The sequence below is a fragment of the Patagioenas fasciata genome, chromosome 8 (genome assembly GCF_037038585.1).
Source record: "Patagioenas fasciata isolate bPatFas1 chromosome 8, bPatFas1.hap1, whole genome shotgun sequence".
Lineage (NCBI taxonomy): Eukaryota > Metazoa > Chordata > Aves > Columbiformes > Columbidae > Patagioenas > Patagioenas fasciata.
Genome location: NC_092527.1, coordinates 39,416,789 through 39,439,943, shown reverse-complemented (window position 1 = coordinate 39,439,943; position 23,155 = coordinate 39,416,789). Strand labels below are relative to the sequence as shown.

General features: G+C 49.0%; 1 protein-coding gene across 4 annotated transcripts in view; it reads left to right on the top strand.

The window, feature by feature from the left end:
• FAM53B (family with sequence similarity 53 member B) overlaps nt 1-23,155 on the top strand; it is a 47,949-nt gene that overhangs the window by 9,702 nt on the left and 15,092 nt on the right. The window contains exons 2-6 of one of the 4 annotated variants that reach the window (XM_065843660.2): nt 705-828; nt 1,934-2,129; nt 8,745-8,977; nt 11,825-11,876; nt 19,981-20,708. In XM_065843660.2, coding sequence (XP_065699732.1) covers nt 8,909-8,977; nt 11,825-11,876; nt 19,981-20,708 — 849 coding nt within the window. In that variant the 5' untranslated portion in view covers nt 705-828; nt 1,934-2,129; nt 8,745-8,908. Of the gene's footprint in view, nt 1-704; nt 2,130-8,744; nt 8,978-11,824; nt 11,877-19,980; nt 20,709-23,155 lie in introns of all 4 variants that reach the window. The other 3 variants (XM_071812225.1, XM_065843662.2, XM_065843661.2) reach the window with 3 other exon arrangements.

Below are 23,155 nucleotides of genomic sequence, written 5' to 3'. Positions count from 1 at the left end.
AACGGATGGACAAACAACAGGGAAATGTGCCTTTTGGTCGCTAGGAGGATTAATAAAGGCTCCAGGTTCATCTTTCAGGAGCCAAGGAGCTCTTTGAAAGCTATTTCTCAGCTGAGGAATGAAACCCCAGAGATTGCCCAAGAGCAGAAGTACTTTGTTCTAATGCAAACAGTGGGCTGGTAGCGTTTGCAGGTGAGGGTGGGTACATGCGGTGCCTTCTGTGGGCACAGAGACCGTCTGCTGAAAGCATTTGAAACTCTTAATATGTTGCCTGCCTAGTTCAGGTAGGTAATTTCAAATTTTGGAAGGTCCTAGGTCATCATTTTGCTGGGCTTCATGTGAGGTTCTGCAATCTCAGGGTATTTATCCATTAAGGGGATGTGGTAGGGGTGATGTGAAGCCTGGCAATTGATGCATACATCCAGTATTTCCCTGCTTTAAATTCAGATATTTCTTTAGAGGACATCAGCCTCTACCGATTCTCCAACTCAGCCTTGGAAAAGGGAGAAATCTGACTTGCAAGCAGGATCCAAATCTGTTCATAGAGCGATGATGGTGCTCTGGTGCTTGACAAGCTTTCCTCAATTACACTACAAGATGACCCAGATCTTGCTTGTTCTTGGTCCGTATGGTGGTTTTCTTGGTGGTCACTGATAAGTTTAAAGCGTTACGGTCAGCATTGCAACACTGAGCTCGCTTTGCAGCTCCAAAACGTGCTTCTTGTGGAGACCCCAGGAGCTGTGAGCAAGCAAGGAAGCTGGCCAAGAAGCCTCCTTAACCCTCAGAGCGTTATTATCCGGCTGTAAGTAGGTGGATGCTGTGTTAGAGGTGGGTATTATTTTAATATGCTATTATTTTATGTGCTATTTGAAGTCGGTTTTGCTTGAGAAGTGAGTCTGTAGAAATGGCATGATGGGGCTGTGTTACCATCTCTGTCTTAGACATCTTATGTTGTATATGAGAAAACAATATAAGGAAGAAACAAGAATTGGTTTTTGTGTCTGTTTACTAGAGCAGTGTGCTCTGAGCGGTAATTAAAAGTAAACCTGGACTCTGCTGGCTCGTTCAGCATCCCTGGTTGTTGAGATTAAGCAGCCAAAGCGATTCTCAATTCAGCAATTCCTCAGCTTTTGGGAGCGTGGCCAACACTCACAGTGTCTCACAGACCATTGCAAATTCTTGTAATAAATCTCACGACTGGGGAAAAAAACAAAAAAAGCAGAAAGGTGAGATGGTTTGTTGGCCCAGCGGGTTGAACTGCTGCTGCTGCTTCAGCTGTTCTTCTCCAAAGACAGCCCTTGGTCAAGTATTTCCAATATTCCTTCGAAGTAGTTTTCCCTGGGAGTAATATTTCCAATAATCCTTGGAAATATTACTCAAAATTAGAAGCAGTCCCCTAATGAGTGGATTAGGCAATGATTACATGTTTGCTCAAAGAGGATGTGCCATTTCTGGAGTCACTGGGACTAAGAGCATCCCGTAGGATGTGTCAATATGATCCACATGATGCTGTACAGAAATATTGGTGGTGTCTGTCCCCAAACCAGTGTGGCTGCGTTCTTGGGGACAGTCCTGCTGGGGAGGAGGACGCTGGGCTCGTGGGGCTGAGCTCTGCCATGTGTGACTTTGGGCTGAGCTGGACCCGGAGTTGCTCCACGGCAGAGCGATGTGCTGGGGATGCACCCTCATCATCCTACGATGTTCTGCTGCTGGACCTCCACAAAAAATTACGTACAGGCTGGATGTGCAACCAAAAGATATTTAAGACCCAATGTCAGTGCTCCAAATGTGTGTGCTTTTCTCTTTAACTACCGCACATGAGATTTTGTGCGGTGAGCTGGGTCACTTTGCACATCGAATTGACCAGCAGCCTCCTTGCTTGCCGGTCGCTGTTTCGCAGTTACTAATTTTGCTCTCTTCTTTTCCTTTTCAGTTGCCAGGGAGGAAAAGGCAAAGTTACTGCCAGCACCATTTTCTTCGAGCTAAGATGTTGAGACAACGCATCTCTGTCCCTGCCCCGTCCTTTCGGTCCCTCTCCGCCCCTCACGTGTACGGGAGTCGTTCCCCTGCCACTCCTATTCCTTGAGAGCACGGGGGCAATAAACCTGATGTGTTTATTCAACTAGATGGTGTGTAATTTTCCTCAATTGCCCTTATTTCTTTTTGGTGAGAGCTTGCCTGCAGATGAGGTCCAACCAAACGTGTAGATCTGCGCGTGAGCTTGGACTTCAGGCTCTTTTTAGAGGCTGGGGGTGTTTGGATGTGTGTTTTGGGGCTCAGGGTGCTGGGGACCCTCTGCCGTGCGTGACTTTGGCGTCAGGTTGAGGCTGGACCCAGGCACTTGGAGCAAGAGATCGAATTGAAATAATAGATTTTTATTTGCTTAGTAATTAATTTATGGTTGTGGGCAAGACCCTGGTACATCTGTTGTTCCTGGTAGCGAGCGTTCATCTCGGATCTCTGTAAGCCAGGTGGCCATCCGTGGTGGCTGCGCATTGTATTTTCTGTTCCTACCACAGCCCCTCGAGATGGGTGATGTTGTGGTAAACCTCCAGTTCCTTCTGGCCGTGGATTTGGTTAGTGTGGCTGTAGAGGTCGGCTCCGTCCCGGCTGTCCTGTGCCGGCAGCTCCGCGGCACCCGCGAGTGCTGGGTGCCTTGCTGAGAGCCTCCGTTCCTGCGTGAAGCTGTTGGCTGTGAGCACCGAGGCGATGTGGTTCTCAAAGCCGTGCAGATGTACGGGAGTGATGCTCGTCTTCAACACAACCTAGTACTGCTTTCCCCTTTGCTATGCCGGCCTTTAAAAACGTTAAGCGTAGGCAAGCCTTTCACATATTAATTCATGCTGAAACGGTGTCTTTATCTTGGAAAAGTCTAGTCTAGCTGCAAGCAGGAGGTGGAGGAGGACATTTCTTTCTTCTTTTCTTTGGCTGGTAATTACCGAGTACCTGGAGCTTGCTGGGCAGGAGTCGGGCACCATGCGGGACGTGTGTTCTCCTGCACCGGACCCTTCTCCTGCTTCTTGCCCTTCCCGGAGCAGGAGGAGGTGACCGGAGGCTCAGGGTCAGACGGAGCAGTGCTCCAGCCACTCTGGGCAGCCTGGGGCAGCTCTTTCCTCTCGGAGTCCCAGGGGATGATCCCGATGCGGCTGCATCCGTGGAAATTCTGTCCTTTGAAGTCACGTGCGCTGACTCATGATCCTGTTTACTCAGGACTTAGTCCACGGGGCATTTTCAGAGCGTAAAGGCTTCTTCTCAGGCCCTGAATGGCATTTTTCACATTTATTGGAGGTTTTTACCCCACAAATAAAATCAGTATTCGCTAATGACATGGAAGAGCACTCAAGCAAGGGCAGCAAGCTGCCCAGAGCTCAGCATCTGTCAGCCCTGCTGCAGAAGGCAAGTTATTGCTCGAGCTCAGAAATGAGCCCGCGCTTAGCTACGTGCAAATGATAGGCTTCAAGGGTTTTTTCCAAATTTGTAGTGCAATAAATTCACAAATTGAAGAGGTACCTCTTGGCATTGTCCAAAGCACTGCAGGTGAGTTAGGCTGTGCAACAAGGAGACTTGACGCAGCCCCAAATCCCTCCTAAGAAGTGGAAGGATGGGGTGGGGGGACATGGTTTTGAGTCTGGATAAAAACTGCAATGTGATACCCTGCAGAAAGCCTTAAACACCACAATTTTCAATTGCAGTAACCAGTTTTGGCTGTCTCTGCAAATTCCTTCTAAATCACCTGTAGCGTTTGGAGGGGGTTGGCTGGCTGCGGTGTGCCCAGGCTCCGCAGCAGTCTGTCCTCATGGAGAAATAGGGATCTGCATAGCAAGAAGGGAATTTCTGTCTAATTAGTGGGAAGAGGAGGATGTTTAAGCCTTTGAAACATGCTCAGGGTATGGCCCGGAGGGATTAGGTTTGTTCTTCAGACATGTGGGTCTAAACTGTTAAATAAACTTTGTGATCAGAGTGGCTCTTTGCTCAGCTCATTTTCTGCTCGGAGGAGGCAAGGTTGACTTTTTCCACTGCCAAGTTGCACGTTCTGCTTTTCCTCTCGGAGAGCCATTTATATCAAACTGTTGCCTCTGTCCTTACTCGGATTTGTTGCTCCTTTGGTGGCTTTTGCAACTTCCAAACCGGCGTTACTGAGCCTGCCCTGGTATGAACCAGTGGCTCCAGCAGATGCGCTGAGCAGGGAGGCTTGGCTTGCTCCAGCCTTGCTCCTGAAGCACCTTATACCTTTGGGTAGCATTTTCTTCATTGGTTCACCAGACAGCGAGCCAGAATTCACGGTGTGGCGATGGGAATATTTTTCTGCTGAGCCGGAGCTTGCTCTCAGTTGCGTCGCAGCGTTTTGGAATGGTGCTGCTGGTACCAGCGGAGCCAAGTCTGCAGCTACGCCCAGGACAGAGCCTGGCACTGGGTGTTTGTCCTTCCTCTGTTTTCATGGAGTTTGGGAACGAGTTGGAAGCGTCTGGAAATCCTCTGCCTGGAGAGGGCTTCATTCAGAAAGTTAAGGTCAGCACTGCTTCCCCTTTTCCTCTTGCAAGGGACTTAAGAAAACTTTCTGGGTAGTCAAAAGGGAGCTTAAATGCTTCTCTATGCACAGCACAAGGAGTGGTGCTGGGGTAGCACGCAGGGTCCCGTGTGGCTTGTTGCTTGTCCTAAAAGATTCTGCAGGGGTGAGTGATTTATATTCCAAGAGTGATCCTGCTGTGCAAGGTGTATCAGTGTGCAAAATACGGCTCCAGCTCCTCGTTCTGCGTGCCTTTTCTGCCTGTAAATAGGTTTGATGTCCAATTATGTGTCCAGGGATGGATTATTTGGGCTGGATGGGGGCTGAATGTTTTCTGGACGGAGGGTGATGGTCTCGCAGCAAGTTGAAATCTTTTGATGCTGGTCCTCAGTCGCCTTCATGAAGAGTTCTGTTGGAGGCAGATGTATAGAATCATAGAATCATTTCAGGATCGTTGAGTCCAACAGTAACCTAACTCTAGCACTAAAGATGAGCAGCTCTAGGGCTGTATTCCTAGCTGGCACATTTTATGGAGCATATTTGTTCACAGGCATTACCTTTCAAGTCTGTGGATGAAAAGTTGAATCATCCGACTTAGTCTTTTTTTGCAGTGTAATTGTTTTCCAAGCCCAACACTCAGTTGCTGTGATACTGTTCACAAAGCGGCTCTAAGAGAAACCTCTCCCCACCTCCGCAACTACAAAGATCACAGAAACTTCTGCTCGGTCTGTGTTTTGAAGCAATACCCACGGAAGAAGCAAGATTTGCTCAAATTTGAGGGTTTCCATGCACTAATGCTGCTTATGGGTGCTCTGTGCAGCTCAGGAGATTGAGTTCATCCCAGTGGCTGTGTCCCAAGTCTAAACTTAACCTTGACGGAGGGATGAAGATAGTTGCTTTATCTGATTCAAAAGAGGAAATACATGTCTTAAAATAATTAATGGTCCCTGAAGAGTATCTTTTTATTGGCATGTGTGTGCGTGAAAGCCTCCAGTCTATAAATACACAGTAGTTTCCTCCTCGGAGTCAATAGGGAGAAAGTCCTGGATCTGCAGAAGTGTTTCTGTCTCCCACTTGTTTGCATCCAGAGGACATGACGAGGCAGGACTGCACTGGGTCACACCGTGCGTCAGGAGCCCGGTGAGGCAGGATGAGGAGCCAAAGATCACATTTCACTGGAAAGTTGATTTTCTTTTCCTTTTTATTGCGGTCGCTTCATGGGGACTATTTCAAAATAAAAATACCCCGGACCCGAACATCTGGATCGTGATGCAGGGTGATGTTGGCTTGCAGCGTGGGCAGTGTTTGCTTGTGTTCTCGTTAGGGTTGTGTTAATTGCAGGAGATGCAGCGGGGAGGTGCGAGGTGTCCGGCACGGGCTGGGAGCCTCTGCCTGTACTTGCCTGGGTGCGGGTAGGAGCCTGCCGCAGCAACATTAATCATTACCTTAGGGAAAGATAATTATTCGGGGAGAAATCATACCCTGTTAACGAGGAACCATGCTTAACTGCTTTTATGCTGCTCTGAACGCTTGTTTGATCTTGGCTTCCCGTGCTGTCGCCTTGCTGGCGATGGCCCCGGAGTCCAGCATCGCTATCTCTGCATTGGGATCAGGGACAACCGAGGTTGTGGCAGACAAAAATGTAATCCTGCGTGTTTTTAGTTCTTGTCGTGTGCTTTAGCCATGGCGCAGGAGGGCACCGCCAGTTCTGCTCCAAGGGTTACCCCAGCGCTGGGGGGAGGCCGGAGTCTCCCAAATTGCCTCCTGCTCCTCATCCTTGAGCAGGGCTTTAAACCCGGCTTTGTTCCCCCAGCTCGGAGGCACGCATTGGGGTCTAAGTACGTCTTGTCCATTGGGCATGCCAGTCTCTGGAAGGCTGCTGGCCCTGCAAGTTTGGCAGGAGGGGATTTTTCCTTGGTGAACAGGACCTCTGATCTGGCAGATGTGGGCTCAGACACCGGTGAGAGCATCAGTTGCCCTGCTCCTCATCCTCGGTCTGTGGCTCAACCACGGTAGCTGGTGGGGCTAAAATTGCTGTCTCCTTTATATTTGGTCCTCGCTTCCATGCATCTTTGTGTTGTCCCCATCTGTCCCCTGCTATGTGCCAGTGTCACCGGCAGCCCTTTTTGGGGAGCATCCCCTCGCCTCGTGTTTGTTCAGAGCCTGACATAAACAGCCATCCCTCCTGAACAGGATCTCTGGGTTTTGCTGCATACCAGTAAATTGGATGGAAGGACTGTCAATATGCAGAAATGTAAAACTCTCGTGGAGGTTATTAATGACTGTACAGTGCCTCTTTCTGCTTGCTTCTGGAAAACAGCCTGGTGTCCCCAAGTTGTCCCCAGCACAGGGCTCAGGGAGCCTCCTGAGTGTAACCTGGGGGATCTGTGTGCTGTAACAGAGGTGTCTGAGCTGCCTCCAGGATCACTGGGGGGTCTGCAGCGCCACCGTGATGGGGACAAGTTGCTGTGTTTGCCAACTGGTCCTCCAGCCACCCCATCCTCCCATACGTTGTGCTCTCCTCACGTAAATCCTGGCTATCCGTAGTACCACTATATGATCTGCACTTGCAAATTATGTTTCATTTTGATGGTCTGAAATGATTTGCTTTTCTACTTGACAGTTTCTATTTGGTCATTGGGTTGCCCAGAGGTTTATGATGAAGCGATCATTAAATTGTATATTATAAGCCCACCAGTGTCCTGTAAGAAGCTGGAGACTGTACCACGTGCCCTTGGGAACAGTAAATCTTTGGAAAATGTATTGATTTCCCCATCCTGGCTTTGCACTCTGGATGAACTTTGTCCTCACAAAATAATAGAAGGTGATTTTTCTTTACCAGCCAGCTGGCCTTCAAATGAGCTACTCATAACACCATCGCGAGCTCTAATCCAGGTGAACACAGAAAAGACTATTTACAAGCTGGGAAGAGAAGCCGTATCACTTCCTAATGAGGTTTAATACTTAGTGGCATATTCGCCAACATTGTCCTCAAATATCACGGTCGGGTTTTGACTTTGTGTTGCAAGATCAGTGTTTTATGCTCTTTGGATCATGCAAGTGATGGTTTTGTTGTTTGCATCAGCAGCAAGGCAAGGAAATAGCGAAACAGGATTAGAGGAGTGGTTTGGGGAAAACACTGATTTCTCTAATCAGATTTGAATTGCAATCTGTCTGCTTTTACATGGGAGTAAGTTTATTGGAGAGGTTGCCAGGAGGTGAGGCAGAGCTGGGCAAACACTCGTGCTCAGGTCCGTGTGGTGCTGTATCGGTCTGGCTTGCAGCTTGTTTTTTTAATACGTGTTCCTCTTTGTGCCCACTTTAGCTTTTCCTACCTAAAACTACCTAAGAAATAGGTAAGAATCGAGATGCATAGTGTGACCCTTAGGATTTCAGGGCAGGGAGCTCTCTCCTTCCTTGCACGCAACTCTTTGCCTTGTTTATTCCTCAAAAAGCTCTTCACAGGTTGGAAATTGGGAAGTAGCTGGGGTAGGATAGGGTCATCCAGGGGATTTCACAGCCTTAATGATGCTGAAGAGGCTTTTTCTGCTGGACATCTGCTCCCCGTTGGTCTGGGGTCAAGGACTTGTGTGAGATCAACCCTGGGGCTTTAACCAGCCTTTCCTTCAAAGCCTCGATAGCTTTGGTATAAGGAATGTGAGTTCCCTTTTTCAAAGGAAGAATTCAGAGGAGACTCTATTTACTTGTTTATTTTCCAGTTTATTTATTTATTCATTATTCATTTATTTATCTATTTATTTACTTATTTATTTTCCTGGCGTACTTCTGTCCGTCCGGATCGCCTCGTGTACCTTACGTGCTTCCAACAGTTCGTGCGAGTGCCCATCCCATGAAACACCTTTGCGCTGATGGGCTGCAGGGGACCACCAACAATATTTAAGAGCCTAAAATAAATAGTCCCCTGGAGTAACCGCCGTTGGGGTGTTTTTCAGGCAGTGCTCACCCATTACCCACCTTCATCCTGCCATAGAATCATAGAATGGTTTGGGTTGAAGGGACCTTCCAAGCTCATCCAACCCCTGCCATGAGCAGGGACATCAGCAGCTCAGGTTGCTCAGAGCCCCGTCCAGCCTGGCCTGGGATGTCTCCAGGGATGGTTCATCCACCACCTCTCTGCCCAACCTGGGCCAGGCTCTCACCACCCTCAGGGACAACAATTTCTCTCTCCCCGTCTCAGGTGAGTCCATTAACGCTGTTTCTCTCTCTGTGTGCACAGGGAGTTTTCCGTGCTCGGAGGCTGTTCCTGTACATCCCCCAAGAAGCCAGCGGGGCTGAGCCTTTCCCGGGGGAACATGCACTGACAGAGGAGCTTCACCAGACCTTGGCTGCCGGCACCCTTGGCCTGGGCCCTGATGGACTCCGAGGCAGGACTGCGTTACCATGGTGATGATCTTAACCAAAACTCGGGAAAACAAAGGTGCTGACTCCATAACATGCAGGACTGAGCTGGTAAGCTTTGAGAAATCTTCGTTCAAAACTTATTTGCTGTTGAGAGCTTTGCTGTGGTGTTATAATATGAGTGTTTTTCGGGACCAGATCTTTAGATGGTTTATATCGCTGATTTCTACCAAGCTGCATTAATATCCAAGGAGCAGGCGATTGGAGTGCTGTGGTTTTTGCATATGTGAATTTCAGTGAGCACGCAATGGAATAAAGAGCAGAAAAAAAAGTCAATGCCGTGAATAACACAAGCGAGAAGTCGCTTCACCAACAGCGAACAGATGCTCATCATTAATAGGAGGATGAGCAAGTGGGGAGCAGGATTAGGTGGGAGATGGTGAAGGGCAGTGCTGTGGTCCTTGTCTCCCTGGCAGACTGGAGGGATGCAAATCCAACCACGCTGAATGAGCAGGCAACGAACAGACAGAAAAACAAATGAGGGGCAGCAAACAGCCAAAATGATGCTGCAAGGGGCAAGCGAGGCTGTGGGGCTGGGGTAGTGTGAAGTGAGGGGCAATGTATCGTCTGGGGACGGTGTTAGAGCCAGTGAGGGTGGGCAGGAGGAGGTATGGGATGATGGAGAGTCATCTGAGAAAGCCCAGAGCAAGGCTGGTTGTGGATGTTTTCTCCTCTGTCCTCCGGGAGAGATGGTCATAGTCTGAGAAGAAATTAGACCGAAAGGCTCTTCCTCGCAGGGTGCACTGAGGGCCTCAGATAAGGGTGTGCAGGAACAGGGCAGGAAGCATCTGGCAAGATTAGCCATAAATGGGCATTTTGAGCATAAAAAGATATATAAACGCCTAAGTTTGCTGAGGACGATGGACTGTCTGTCCAGGCTTCCCAGGCAGATAACTCAGCGTGCCAGGGCAAAGGGAGGCTGTCCCGGCAGTGCACGGCAGAGAAGGAGAGCAAGCCATGGGCGCCGGTAAATCCTGCCTTAAAAGGGTAATATTTGGGAAGGAAGGATATTGATAAATTAGAAAGTCATCCTTGCTTTAGTATTGGCTGCTACCAGGAAGGCAGCATCTCCTGCTGCTCGGCGTGGCGAGCGGGGAGCCTGAGCATCCCACACCAGCTGTACCCCAGGAGGTGAAGGGGAACTTACTACGGAGAGGTGGACGAGGAGTAGTTTCTTCTGCTACTGCGGGAAGGGATGGGCAGCCTGGATTTCCGATGGCAGGCACTGAGGTGAGGAGCTGTAACGCAAAACTTCGCCCTCGCGTGTTTGCCAAGCGCCTCCCGCAGCCCTGGGGCTGGGTCAGTACTGCAGTGATCATCCTGGTTACATGACTTGAATGGCTGGGTTGTCCAGGCTGTTAAGTTGGGGCAGGTGTTCAAAAGAAGACTAATCCACCAAGGAAAGGAAAAATTTTTCGGTTGACTTCGTGGGAAGGGCCAAAAAGCAAAACCTGAAGGAAATAAATGTCCGAGCAGCGGGACAGTATTACCTACCAACGCCTGATGGGCTCGTTTGGTTCAGTTCCCAGTTTGGCAGTAGGTGAAACTCTTAGGAAACAGTAATTATACTCAGTATGAGACATATATCATCTAAAGATGTTCCTCTGCACCCCAGACTTGCAGGCAGTAGCTGGTCTCTGGGGCTTGTCCCACTTCCATCTTTGCTCCACTTGGGCCACTCTTTGGAGACAGTTGCCCATCCTTGCTGTCTCCTGAATAATTCTACCTGCTGCTTCATCAGGTGGGGGCCTGACAGATAGAAACAGCCTTGCTTACCTAGAAAAGTGCCAACGTGCTCTGGAGAAGGTGACCAACCCTTATTTACCTTGTTTCCGTATGCACACCATCATGCCTCCACATCCCTCTATATTCAACATTTACAACATTCTGTGTATGAAGTGAGATCCTTTTATTGGATTGCTCTGTGCAGGGAGGTGTCAGCCATTGTAAAATCATTATTATTATTATTATCATTATTATTAGTGAGCAGGCAACCTGTAAAACATGGATCAGGAAAGAAGGTGCAGATGTGATGGCCGAAGGCCAAATAAAATGCAGCTATAGCAGCACAGATGAATGGGGAGGTCATGCTGATGCTTCCCTCAGGTAATGTAAAGCCTTGGTCAAGACGGGCTGGCGTTGCCAGGAGAGAAACTTTGGAAGGAGAATATGGGTATTTTTGTGGATCATAAAATAAGAATTAGTATGGAAGTGTGTTTTTGCAGACATAGCTGAAATGGCATGAAGCTGCAGACGACATATTGATTTATTGTATATAAAACTGTCCATGCCCATTTTTAGAAGTCTGATGATGTCTCTTACGCTGTCAAGAGAGAAATTCTTGGAAAAAAAAAGAGTGTAAAAAAAGCATCCAGGATTATTTTGTATCCATATAGCAGCATTTTCACCTATTTTTAGCACAAATTAGCACAATCCAAACACAGACTTCCCAGAAGTCCTGGGATGAGGGTGCCTTGCCTTAGAAACACACTATATATTTAAAAAAAAAAACCAACAAAATAAAAGCTGCTTTGTACCTAGACAGGAGACCTTAATGGTCTTGAGTGGGGGTCAGATAGCATTGGTGCAGAATTACTGCTGAATTTTACCTCCAGGTTTAGTTTCTCCGGTGGTTCAGCTCCCGGAGCAGGGACTTTGCTGCAGCTGTTCCTGTGGGTAAGGACGAGGTGCAGGAGCCGTGATCTGCAAGCTCAGACCTCCACACCGACCCTCTGCAGCGTTTAATTAGATTTGATTTCACTGCGGGAAGGTGACCGGGTCCGTCCCCCTGTCCCTGCCCTAACAGGGCGGTTGCAGGTGGCCGAGGCTGAAGCAGCGTGGTTTCTGGTGCCCTGGTTGAGTCTGCGAGAAGTGAATAGTTGTTCTTGTTGTTTGCAGCACACTCCAAAGATGAGTCAAGGACCTACCCTCTTCTCTTGTGGCGTGATGGGTAAGTAACAGAAACTTCTGTCTGTATTTACTCCGCCTCCACTCCCCACTTCCTTATAGTGATGGGTGGGAAGATCTTGCTGGGTGTCTCCAAAAAACGTTCCCCATGCCACCCGCCTTCCCAGAGGAGCTTGTCCTGCCCTGTTACCATTGCCAAGTGAATTGCTTATCTCTTTTCCCCTCCCCTTTGATATATCTGCTTATTTTTAGAATAACTCATACAGTCGAGGCTATAAGCATTTTGAGTCTGAAATCGTGTTTGAGTATCCAGTCCGTGACCATGGCTTTTGGCTGTTCACACGATGCAAGCAGTAAATATCAGTATTATCTCTGAAATATTCTGCCACTTCGCACAAAGGCCTCAAACAATAAGGAAAATGTCTTTTTTTTTGCCTTAAATGATAACCATGGTCTAGAATGTTTAATACCTATCATGTCTGGGCTTGCAATTCATTTTTATGCTGAGCAGCCACCAAAATTGATGGGGGATTGGTGCCTTGGCTGGTGATCCTGAAAAGCAGATAGTGCTGGAGGATGTGCTGTTATATTGTGCTCTTTGGGTTTTGTAGGGGGGGAACCATTCACTAGGCAAAGTCTCAAAACCCAATTAAAATTGTAGGTCAAGTTTGAGCCAAGCTACTTGGTATGAAAGCCAATACTTTACAGACAAAGAGGCTGCCCCTTTTCTTCGTGGACACAGCTCTCATTAGCGTTAATGGGACCTGAGCACATTCATTGAGGGGAGATATTTCCCAAGCTCTCTGATAACTCCAGTCATTTGGAGCAATGGGGGAAGATGGAAAGCGTTTGGATTTTTTTCAGGTGGAAGTCACAAGCTTCCAAGTCAAGAAGGGATAGAGACAGCCTGTTCCCTTTCTCCTGCCTGTCAAACATGAGCAAGGAACAAAGAAACCCAATCAGATGGTTTTGTCTTGCGCTGGGGCACTGGCAGGCACTTCAGCAGATATGAAGAGTCTACTCCTAATTGAAAAGCAGCTTGTCATTAAGAGCTTTTACAAAGCCGCCTGTGTCTTTGTAGCACTGTGCTGGTCTTCCTTGGCTGCCAAATTATCCTCTTTCTGAGGGAACCAAATCTCATCTCCTTGACCACAGCTTCTTGCGTCATGGTCTTCATCAGTGTTGGGCCCCTTGGGGTACTGGAGCGAGTTGAGAGAAGGGAATGGAGCTGGTGAGGGGCTGGAGCACAAGTGTGATGGGAGCGGCTGAGGGACCTGGGCGGTTCAGCTGGAGAACAGGAGCTGAGGGGAGACCTTCTGATCTCTGAACTGCCTGAAAGGAGCTTGGAGCATGGAGGGGGTTGGTCTCTGCTCCCAGGTAACAAGCGACAGGAGGAGAGGAAACGGCCTCAAGTTGCGCCAGGAGAGGCTGAGGTTGGATCTGGGGAACAATTTCTTCCTCAAAGGGCTGTGGGGCATTGGAACAGGCTGCCCAGGGCAGTGCTGGAGTCACCATCCCTGATGGGATTTAAAAGATGCAGAGATGAGGTTCATAAGGACATGGTTTAGAGGTGAACTTGACAGTGTTGGGTTAATGGTTGGATTCGATGATCTTTATGGTCTTTTCCAACCAAAACAGTTCTATGATTCCGTGCTCAGTCAAGAGGAGCCAGGCTCTACAGCATGCAAGGACATTGGTTTGCTTGGGTTTAATTTTAGCCATCTTTCCCAATTGCTCTTTTCAATGTCTTCAAACATGGGCCATGATCACAGATCAATCCAGCATCAAAACTTGCATAATGTTTTAAATAAGTCCTGTGGTTATAATGGCACCGAATGTGAAACTGGGGGAATATTTCAAGCCAAAGGGCCAAGTCCCTGTTGGTGGAGATCACTGAGATAAATAAACACAGTGAAGTTTGGACTGGCAGCAGAGCCAACGGGAGGCAAAAACTCGTCGTCCCATGGACAGTGTCAGGGGGATGAAGGGAAGTTGGCTGAATTTTCTCAAGGAAGGAAAAGGAAGAAGTTTGGTCAAAGTCCCAGTGGATGCATAATGGACCATGACCAAGAGACCCAGCTGGCTCAGGACAGTGAGCCTGTGGTCCTGCTTACCTATGGCATAATGTGGGGAAAAAGAGTAAACTAAAGCCCATGCATTTTAGATGTAAATACCTCATAAGGTACTAAACATCACAAGAATCTGAAAATCAATTCTAGATTGTAACAGAACTCAATATGTGAGTAAATGTTATTAAAGACTTGGTATGTAGGATGACATATGTTAGATCCACTTCTCAAGGTGAACCAAATAATATTTTGATTTTTAGATTTGTGAGAAACACTCCTGACAGTGATATATTAATATTACTAAAAAGATTGGTTTTGTCTTTAATCTTCCCAGCAAAGGGCTATATAAAGATTAAATGCATAAATCCATAAATTCAACACTTTATCTTTTCCCTTCTGCTTGATGGGCCCTTGAAACACCTGGAAGTATAAGGATTGTCTAATTGTTGGATAGGGTGTTTTCCCCTTTTTTCCACTTTCTTCTCCTGCAGTCTCCATCACATGCCCCCAGTGAAAATACCGGTGACTGTGTTAGAGAAAGGAGGTGACATATTAGAAAGTTGGGGTGTTACTTTTGACTTCCTATGTTGAAATGTTTCAGGCTTTGGGTGGATGGCAGAAGAAAATTTATGCTATTTTAACAAGACCCTGGCAGCATTGCCTAACCTCTCCTTAGCAGGTAGTTATGTGTCTCCCATCCCTGGAGACATCCCAGGCCAGACTGGACAGGGCTCTGAGCAACCTGAGCTGGTGAAGATGTCCCTGCTCATGGCAGGGGTGGCACTGGATGGGCTTTGAAGGTCCCTTCCAACCCAAACCATCCTGTGATTCTTTGATGGATGAAGCACGCAGGTCAGCTCGTCCGTCCTTTGGCGCAGTTGGGCAACGCCAGTGGTCCAAGAGGTGATGGTGCTGGTGGGGTTGCAGCCTTGGGTCTCATCATGGCACACCTGCCTGGAAAATGACTTTTCACACCATGTGGGTGATGGAGAAAGGCCAAGAAGCCCAAAGGAAATCCAGCTGGGGGGTGATGCCCCTCGATCGCATCCCAAAAGCGCCCGCCTACCGCTCTGCCTCCCAATACAGGGTTCGCACACCTTCTGCTTCAGAACTGGGGTTTCCTGGGGTTTCAGGGATTATTTTTTTGGAAAGCCACCAGTGTAGAAAAGCATCTTGGTGCACATTCAAGCACAGTCGATCTGCAAAGAGAAAAAGCCGGGCAGGGAAAGCCAACAAGGCACAGCTGGAGCGAGGAAACCTTGCCAGACGATTGTGTTGAGGTGCAGGGCACGTTCTGCCATGGAGGTGGGGAGTTTCCCTCCCCCGTGCAGGCTGTTGGCACAAGGAGCCCACAACCCACTGATGTGTTTATTCTCCGGTGGTAGATTTGGGGGCCACTGTTTTATTTCCCACTGAAGCACAGCTCCACGCATCGTATTTTAATCTTATTTCTGCCGTGGGAAGGCTCTATGGCACTGCCATCAGCTTATTATGACCATTAAATTTGTTCCACATTTAGAAATCATCTCTCAAACATAAGCAGGGGACAGTGGAGAATGCAGGCTGCTTTCTTCCTCGTGCACGGAGACCGAGAGACCGAAATTCGACTTGAACAACATGGGGAAAAAGGGAATTGGATGCACACCCGTGTGAAGAGAAATGTTTGGGTTAGGATCCAAACAGAATTTATCTGCCAAAAAGGAGAAGAAAAATTGATTGAAACCCGTAATTGCTTTACAAGTTGCCGTAATAAATTATGTATTAATGTAAATTATTTCACGGGAAAAGAACGTAGAGGAAACTTGAGCAGAAGGATCATGCATTATGTATAAAAAGGAGCTGTAAAAATATTACAGCAGCCCATTTGTGTTGCTGTAGTTAAAGTTGTGTCAGCGTTTTGGTTTTACACCCTTCCCTGTGGTTATGAATGTGGTCATTAAAATTGACTCTGTCACCAGAGGAGCGCGGCAGTCGTTTGAAAAGCCTGCGACCATCCTGAAGCTCCAAGGTACCTGGTGTGTCCCTGCGCTGCTCCTGCAAAACCTGGAGCTCAGCGTTGGGAAACGTGGCTGTGATGCTGTGAGGATGGAGCCCGTTCTCAGTGGGGCTGTGCAAAGCCCTCAAAGATATTTAGAGGACAGCACCTTGATTTTGGGATGTGGTTTCAGCTCATGAGTGCACTGGGCCGCTCGGCTTGTATGATGTGGTGAAGGTTGCACCGGAGAACAGATGGATGTTGTTCATGAGCGCAGGGAAGGGAACGGAGCTGGTGAGGGGCTGGAGCACAAGTGTGATGGGAGCGGCTGAGGAACCTGGGGGGTTCAGCTGGAGAACAGGAGCTGAGGGGAGACCTTCTGATCTCTGAACTGCCTGAAAGGAGCTTGGAGCCAGGGGAATCGGGCTCTGCTCCCCAGGAACAAGCACCAGGAGCAGAGGAAACGGCCTCAAGTTGCGCCAGGGGAGGTTGAGGTTGGATCTGGGGAACAATTTCTTCCCCAAAGGGCTGTGGGGCATTGGAACAGGCTGCCCAGGGCAGTGCTGGAGTCACCATCCCTGGAGGGGTTTAAAAGACACATAGATGAGCTTCTTAGGGACATGGGTTAGAAGTGGACTTGGTAGTGTTGGGTTAATGGTTGGACTTTAAGGTCTTTTCCAACCAAATGGTTCTATGATTCTATGTTCACTCCTAAAAGTGAAGGTCTTTTTTGCCTAAACAGAAATTTGGGAAGAGATAATGGTGCTGATGGTGTTGGAGCATGCGGTCGATGGTCCCAGGGCAGGTTTTGCTGTGCTTGCATACAGGTGGCATCTGCTTGTCTCTGAAAATAGGAGAGAGGGGCAAATATAATAAATCAGGTGAGGATCGCCTGGCAGGCAGAGCCTGGGGCTTGCTGGGGCTTGTTGCCGCTTGCCCAGCCTGGCGAGTCCCACTACATCCATGGGCCAACGGCTTTGCCACCAAACTGTCTCTGGGGCTAAATCAGAGCCAACTATCTCAGCCTTGCTTTGGAAAGCAGAAATAATTTGGGTTTGGGTCCTCCGGAGGATGAGGAGCCTGGGATCTTGCAGCTGTAACCTGAGTTTAACGCTGCTTTGTGCTGGTCTGAATGGTGCGTGGTTTGCAGGAGGGCTCAGGCTGCTGCTGCCGTGGCCAGAGAGGGCAGGACGAGAAATTCGGTCCTCCCCAGGCTGCCGATAACACCCCTCTGTGTCTTGGGAGCTGGAGAGCTATTTCACAACCAAAGAGATGCCAGAAAATTCATTTAGTGTTGCCTCGCCCTGGAAATGCAGATTTGCAGATCAAAATGTCTCGAAAGTAATTTGCTGGACGTGCTGATTAAGTGACTTGAAGTGTTTATTTTTGCAGTTTTAAGTTAAAATCCAAAAGCAAGATGGTATTTCAGCCAAGGGCACTTAGAGCCGTGAAAGACCTGTGTAATCAGGAGTAGAGCTCCTCGTGCCACACTTACATCATTCTACGGTTGTAAATGTTCTCCTATCATTTTTCCAATAGGCAAAGGAGAGTTTTCCAGCAAAGAAGCTCACTTGTGAACTGAGGGGTTCTCATGGTGGGTTTTATCCTGGAACAAATTACTGCCTGGGGGTAAACCGAGCTGGGGTTTGTAATGTAAGAAAATTAATACATGTTTAACTGCGGCAGTATTAATGGCTCCACTGCAATTATTGTTATCAGCGTGCTCAGGATGTGAATCTTAGTCTTAAAAAACTGAACAGAAAACCAGCTGTTTTTCCTCAATAAGGCTTTCCCAAGTCCTTGAATTACACCCTCAGCCCATGGACTACTCCCTTTTCAATTTAAGGGTGAACAGTTTTCTGTTTGCACTGAAAAAACCCCTATTTTCTGGGTTGTTTGGTAGTTTGGGACCAATTACTGGTGCTTGGGGGCTTGGGGGGCCAGGCTGTGCCAGGGTCTCCTCCTGGGGTGCTCTGTGTGACCCCTGCCAAAAAAAACCCAGCTCCCACAGTACAAGGGGAAAAGCAAATAACCTCAAGCTGGTGCCGGGATAATGGTGCGATTACCAGGCTCTTTGCAAAGTTTTGAAGATTTATAGCTGTTTGTGCTGAAGCAGGGGTGAAAGAGGAAGGTGTCCCGTATCCTCCTCACCCAGGCCTTTTGTACAGCGCGACATCTCCGGCCGGAGGCTCGTGGCAGCTTGCCATGAAAAAATCAGCTTCTATTTCTGTTTCTTTTGTCTGCCGACCTGACCCGAGAAATCTCTCTGCTGGCAGCGTAATGCAGAGGGGGAAAATAATAAAGATCTAAACATAGATGTAGTTGTTTAGCGCAGGTTTCTCACTTTTCATTGTGTTTATTAAAATGAGGCCAGCGATGGTTAAAATGCCGTGTGTTTATTGAGGGCAGAGCCAGGCTGGTTGTGGCTGGAGCTGTTGCGGTGACATCTGGACACGGGGAGAAATGGGAAAACTGGCCAAGAGTGGTGTAAGGGGCCCCAAATCTCACCTCCTGACTTGAAACTCAGCCTCGGTCAGAAACATTTTGCACCGTTGCACCATCCCTGTCAGGCTGGTACCTCCAGCTGCGGGCTGGGTACGGCTTTGAATTCATCCTTCGGAGTGGAAAAACCCCAAAACCCCTAAAAAAATATTGCATGGTTTAGATACGATCATCCGAAACTTGGCAGCGACGGTTAGCGAGCACGATTTGCCTCTGTTTGCAGCAGCCGATGACAAAAACAGTCACCAGAGGTCTGGCGGGTGATGACTTTTTTCCATTGCAGCAACCGATGGGGTTGCCCTACCATGGTTTTCCTGTTGAGCGTCAACCACGTAGCTGCAGAGAGCCTGCGCTGGGGAGCCAGACCGTGATGATACTTGGCTTTCTTCCTTTATCATCAGTGGGATGTGTGCAGGAATTAAATCATCACCTTTAATCCTCTCTTTCGACACAGTCACCGGGGGGATTAATGGATATTGTAGCTGGGTTTGCTGCCTGTAGTTGTCCACGCTTCAGCCCACGGACTTTGAAGGTGCAGGTTTATCAGAGGTTTATCCAGGGATCGCAAAACCCATCTGATAAAAGGAATAATTTTATGCTGACCCCAAAACCATGCAACAGGTCACCACTGTCTTTTGCTGCGCTGTGTTGGAAGACTGTTAATGTTAACGCAAGGCAGATTTGCAGGAGTTAAAAATTCCCCTGTAAACAAGCGGAATGAAAGAGGGAGAAAATGTAAAAAAAAAAAAGTGAACCTATTAAGCAATTTATTCCTTTAAATAGATGCTTCAGTGTTGTGTTTGTTACAGAAATGCAAAGAAGCGGCTGTGCTAGGTACAGCTGAGATTTTCAAGGCAGCCCTGAAGAGATGCTAAGCCCAGGTTGCTACAGAAGAGTAGCAGGGTGTGGGTACGTGGTGCCTATAGCACCAGGTAGGGGGGCACCAGATTTGGGGGACGATGGGGAGATGGGTGATGAGCCTTACAATGTGCACCTAAGACCAGCAACTTGCAAAGAACTGCTGGAGGTTTATTGTCTGTTATAGCATCAGACATCTTAGAGCTTTCTATGTTCACCCACCTTTGTTAAACTCAGTATCTTTGGATCGGTTCGGAAGAGATGCTCAGAGCCTTGATGGGAACACAGTGTTTTGTCCATCTCACCCCAGCAGTGCTACAGCTTTGCGCTCTTCATGTCCAGTTTTTGGGAACCTCTTGGGCAATTGTGGAGCCCAGGACAAACCACACACATCTCAGACACAGCTTAGCACAGCGATAAGGCGGTGGCCATATCGTTCCATAACACTGAATTTCCCTTAGCTAGTGCAATCTGGGTATTCAAAGGCATGTTTTTATCTTCTTCTAGCAGTTTTGCTCCTGCTGCGATTATCATTTTGTCTCTCCATCTACGCCGCAGCAACCGTTCTGCTGGCAGTTTGGAAAACCATATTCCACGAGTTAATTAATTTGTACTGGAAAACACCCCATATGCTACTCTTTTTGTTTATGGACGTAGAAAGCGAATCACAGAATTAATTAACGCTAATGCCTGTGCATGTGTGGGTTTGTTGTTTTTTGATTTTATTTTTCTTTCTGAACCAGAAAATGACAGATGGAGGGATCTCAGCAGGAAATGTCCACTTCAGCTCGAGCAGCCGGGCACCAACATCTGGGACTGCCTGTCGGACAAGGGCGAGGAGAACTTGCGCTGGCCGAGGGACACGACCAGCACCTGCTCCGTCACCAACCTGATCAAAGACCTCAGCCTCAGCGACCCCCACGGCAACCCCTCCGCACCCCCCAGCAAGCGCCAGTGCCGCTCGCTCTCGTTTTCGGACGAAATGTCCAGCTGCGGGACCTCTTGGAGACCTTTGGGCTCGAAGGTTTGGACCCCGGTGGAGAAACGGAGATGTTACAGCGGGGGCAGCGTCCAACGCTACTCCAACGGCTTTGCCACCATGCAGAGGAGCTCCAGCTTCAGCCTGCCCTCGCGCTCCAACCCACTCTCCTGCGAGCATCCCGCCCTCGGCAGCCGCCTGGGATGCCAGGCCAGGAAATCGGCCACCGGCGGGCGCGGGGGGGACCGGGCGGACATGCAGAGGTCCCTGTCCTGCTCGCACGACCGCTTCTCCTCCTCCTCGGAGTACTGCGGGCCCTCGGCCAGCAGCACGCCGGCCTCCACGCCGGAGCTGGGGCGCCGCACCGGGGGGCTCTCCCGAAGCCGCTCGCAGCCCTGCGTCCTCAATGACAAGAAGGTCGGGGTCAAGCGGCGGAGACCGGAGGAGGTTCAGGAGCAACGGCCCTCGCTGGACCTCGCCAAGATGACCCAGGTAAGAGGCGGCGGTGCCACCCCTGCGAGCCGGGGCTCAGCGGGGAGGTGATGTTTTAGCTAAAAAAGCTCTGCTCTAAAGCCTTTAGCATCCTCCCGAGGCACCTCTGTGGCACGCAGGGTCACACGGGTGTTGTGGGCAAGCGCGTTCTGTGCGAGCAGAAAACCCGTTCCCCTCCAAATGGATTTCTTTCATAAAACCCTGCACTGGTTTTTGCGCGCTGAGTCCAACGTGGTGTTCCCTCCTGCCACGTGTTTCAAGCAGGAATATGTTAAACACCACGTTTTTGAGTTCAGGGGAGAGGAACCCCGAGCCTGCCGTGAGCAGGTGAAGGCAGCACCCCGAGGCACCTGCCCCTGGCTCTGTTAGGAGCCAAATACATACCACTACGGGCTTTACTTGCTCTTTGCCTCTGTAATTTTCCGCTCTGGAGATGTTATCACGTTTCATTTTCAGTTACAAACATAAAACACAACCTCCCTCTTCAATCTGCTGCACAAAAGCCAGATTACAGATCTGAAGTGCCAGTCGGGGAGGATTTCACTCCCAAGTCCTCACCCTGCAAGACCAGGTGATGGGACTTTAGTGAGAGCCAAAGTGACACTGGCACTGACCTCCCTTGCTCTCCAAGGATGCTGTGGGGCAAAGCCAGTTTCTCCATCATGCCAGACCAAGGGGGAAAGCTTTTTGACTGGGAAGCAAAGGGTTTGGCCGGGGAGATGCCCGAGAAGTCAGCAGGAGCTTCCCTTTCCATCTGGTGGATGCTGAGCCCAGGCTCACATTAATAATTTGGATAACCATGGCTTTGGTGTAGGGAAGTGACCCAAGGATGACAAAAATTTAATCACTTATATATCTGAAAGCAGCTCAGTTAATGTTCCTGGAAAATCTTAAGGAATAGTTGTATTTTCTCTGGCTACTGTCCTCCACATCAAAAAAATCCTGCAAAGTGAGAAAGCGACGCCTGAGCATCCTGCGTTTCTTGGCTGCCCTTAAGCACAAGATTAGACAAAAATAGTTGTTGGGGTGGTTCATTCTCTGCAAGAACTGATATGATAAGGGAAGGATCCCAAAGCTCCAGGTACTGTAGGAACAGGGAAGGGGTTGCCTGGATGCAGCATCTCCCCAGTGCCGGTGATGGGGACTCCACTCCTCGCCCCCCGCTCCAGGCTGGGTGACTGGGGCCGCTGCCAAACACCCAGGTTGCTGGTGCAAACATCCAATGCCACCATCACCAAGGAACTCCACGACCGGGATCCAGCCCAAGGCACGTGCCGTGGAGCATCCCTGGTTTCCAGGGAGGAATCCCAGCCGGGTTTGGGCGCCCACGGCAGCGGGTGCATCCCTGGTGCGGGAATGCGCTGCTGAGACCGGAGCAGAGTGGGAAGAAAGTGAAGCCCGGAGCTGTGTGAGGGCCAGGGTTTTCATAGCTACTCAGTTATGAAAAGCAGCCCTGGCAGGCTGCTCTCCGCGTGGGAGGACTGGCACAGAGGGACGAGCAGGATTAGGCAAGTTCTGGGGAGCATTCTTGCCTTTGGTGGGGCGTGGGACATGGCCAGAGCCCTCCCTGGGATGAGAAGGCGGTGAAAACCAATGGATTCCTCGTGGGCAGTGGGAGATGGGGAACAAATGTGCTCAAGAAAACCCTGCAGCTTTGGTTATTCCCTGAGGCTGCTTTTAAAGCTTCTCTGGGTAGGACACTGGAATGCAGGTGCTTTCAGGTGAAGAGCTGAATTAACGGCGGGGTGTCCGCGTGGCTGCACGTGGCTGGCTTTGTGCGGGGTAGAAATGGCTTGTGTGCAATGGTCTTTGTGATACAAAACTAAGGAAAAACCAAAGTGTCCAGACTGTGCTTTCCACTAGATCTTGAAGCATTCACTTTACAGATGGGGAAACTGAGGCACAGGGCATGCTGAGAGTCCCTGAGGGGACCAAACTGGGGGTACTGGGTGCTGGATCAGCATCCACCTCTGGCAGCAGATTGTTAATTTTGGCTTATGCTGGTAAGCACATGTGTTACAGGCCTGAAACCCTGTACCGTAATCAAAATAAAAATAATTTGACTTGAAAGCAATGTTTTCTTCATACCAGGAGGGATATGTAGGCCGGGCAGGAGAGGAGGGAGCTGCTCCTGGAAGCAATTACATGGTCACATAACTAGGCTAATTAAGAAAGAGACCTAAATGTTAAAGTTCTTCTGGGAGGGAGAATACTTGGGAAAATATTGCCTTTAATTCCTCAAAATCCCGTTTCTGTCTCTTCTCTGCAATTCCCATAGCTCAGAGAGGGACGGTGAGCCCATATCACTCCCCTTCTTTTTCACCTAGATGATACCAAAGCAGAGTGTGGCTTTAACTTCAGGCAGAAACCAAACCGTGAATGCAGTTGTTTTTGAAATAGCGACAATGTTTGAAAGCCGCAGCACCGCATAAACCATTCAGCTCTTT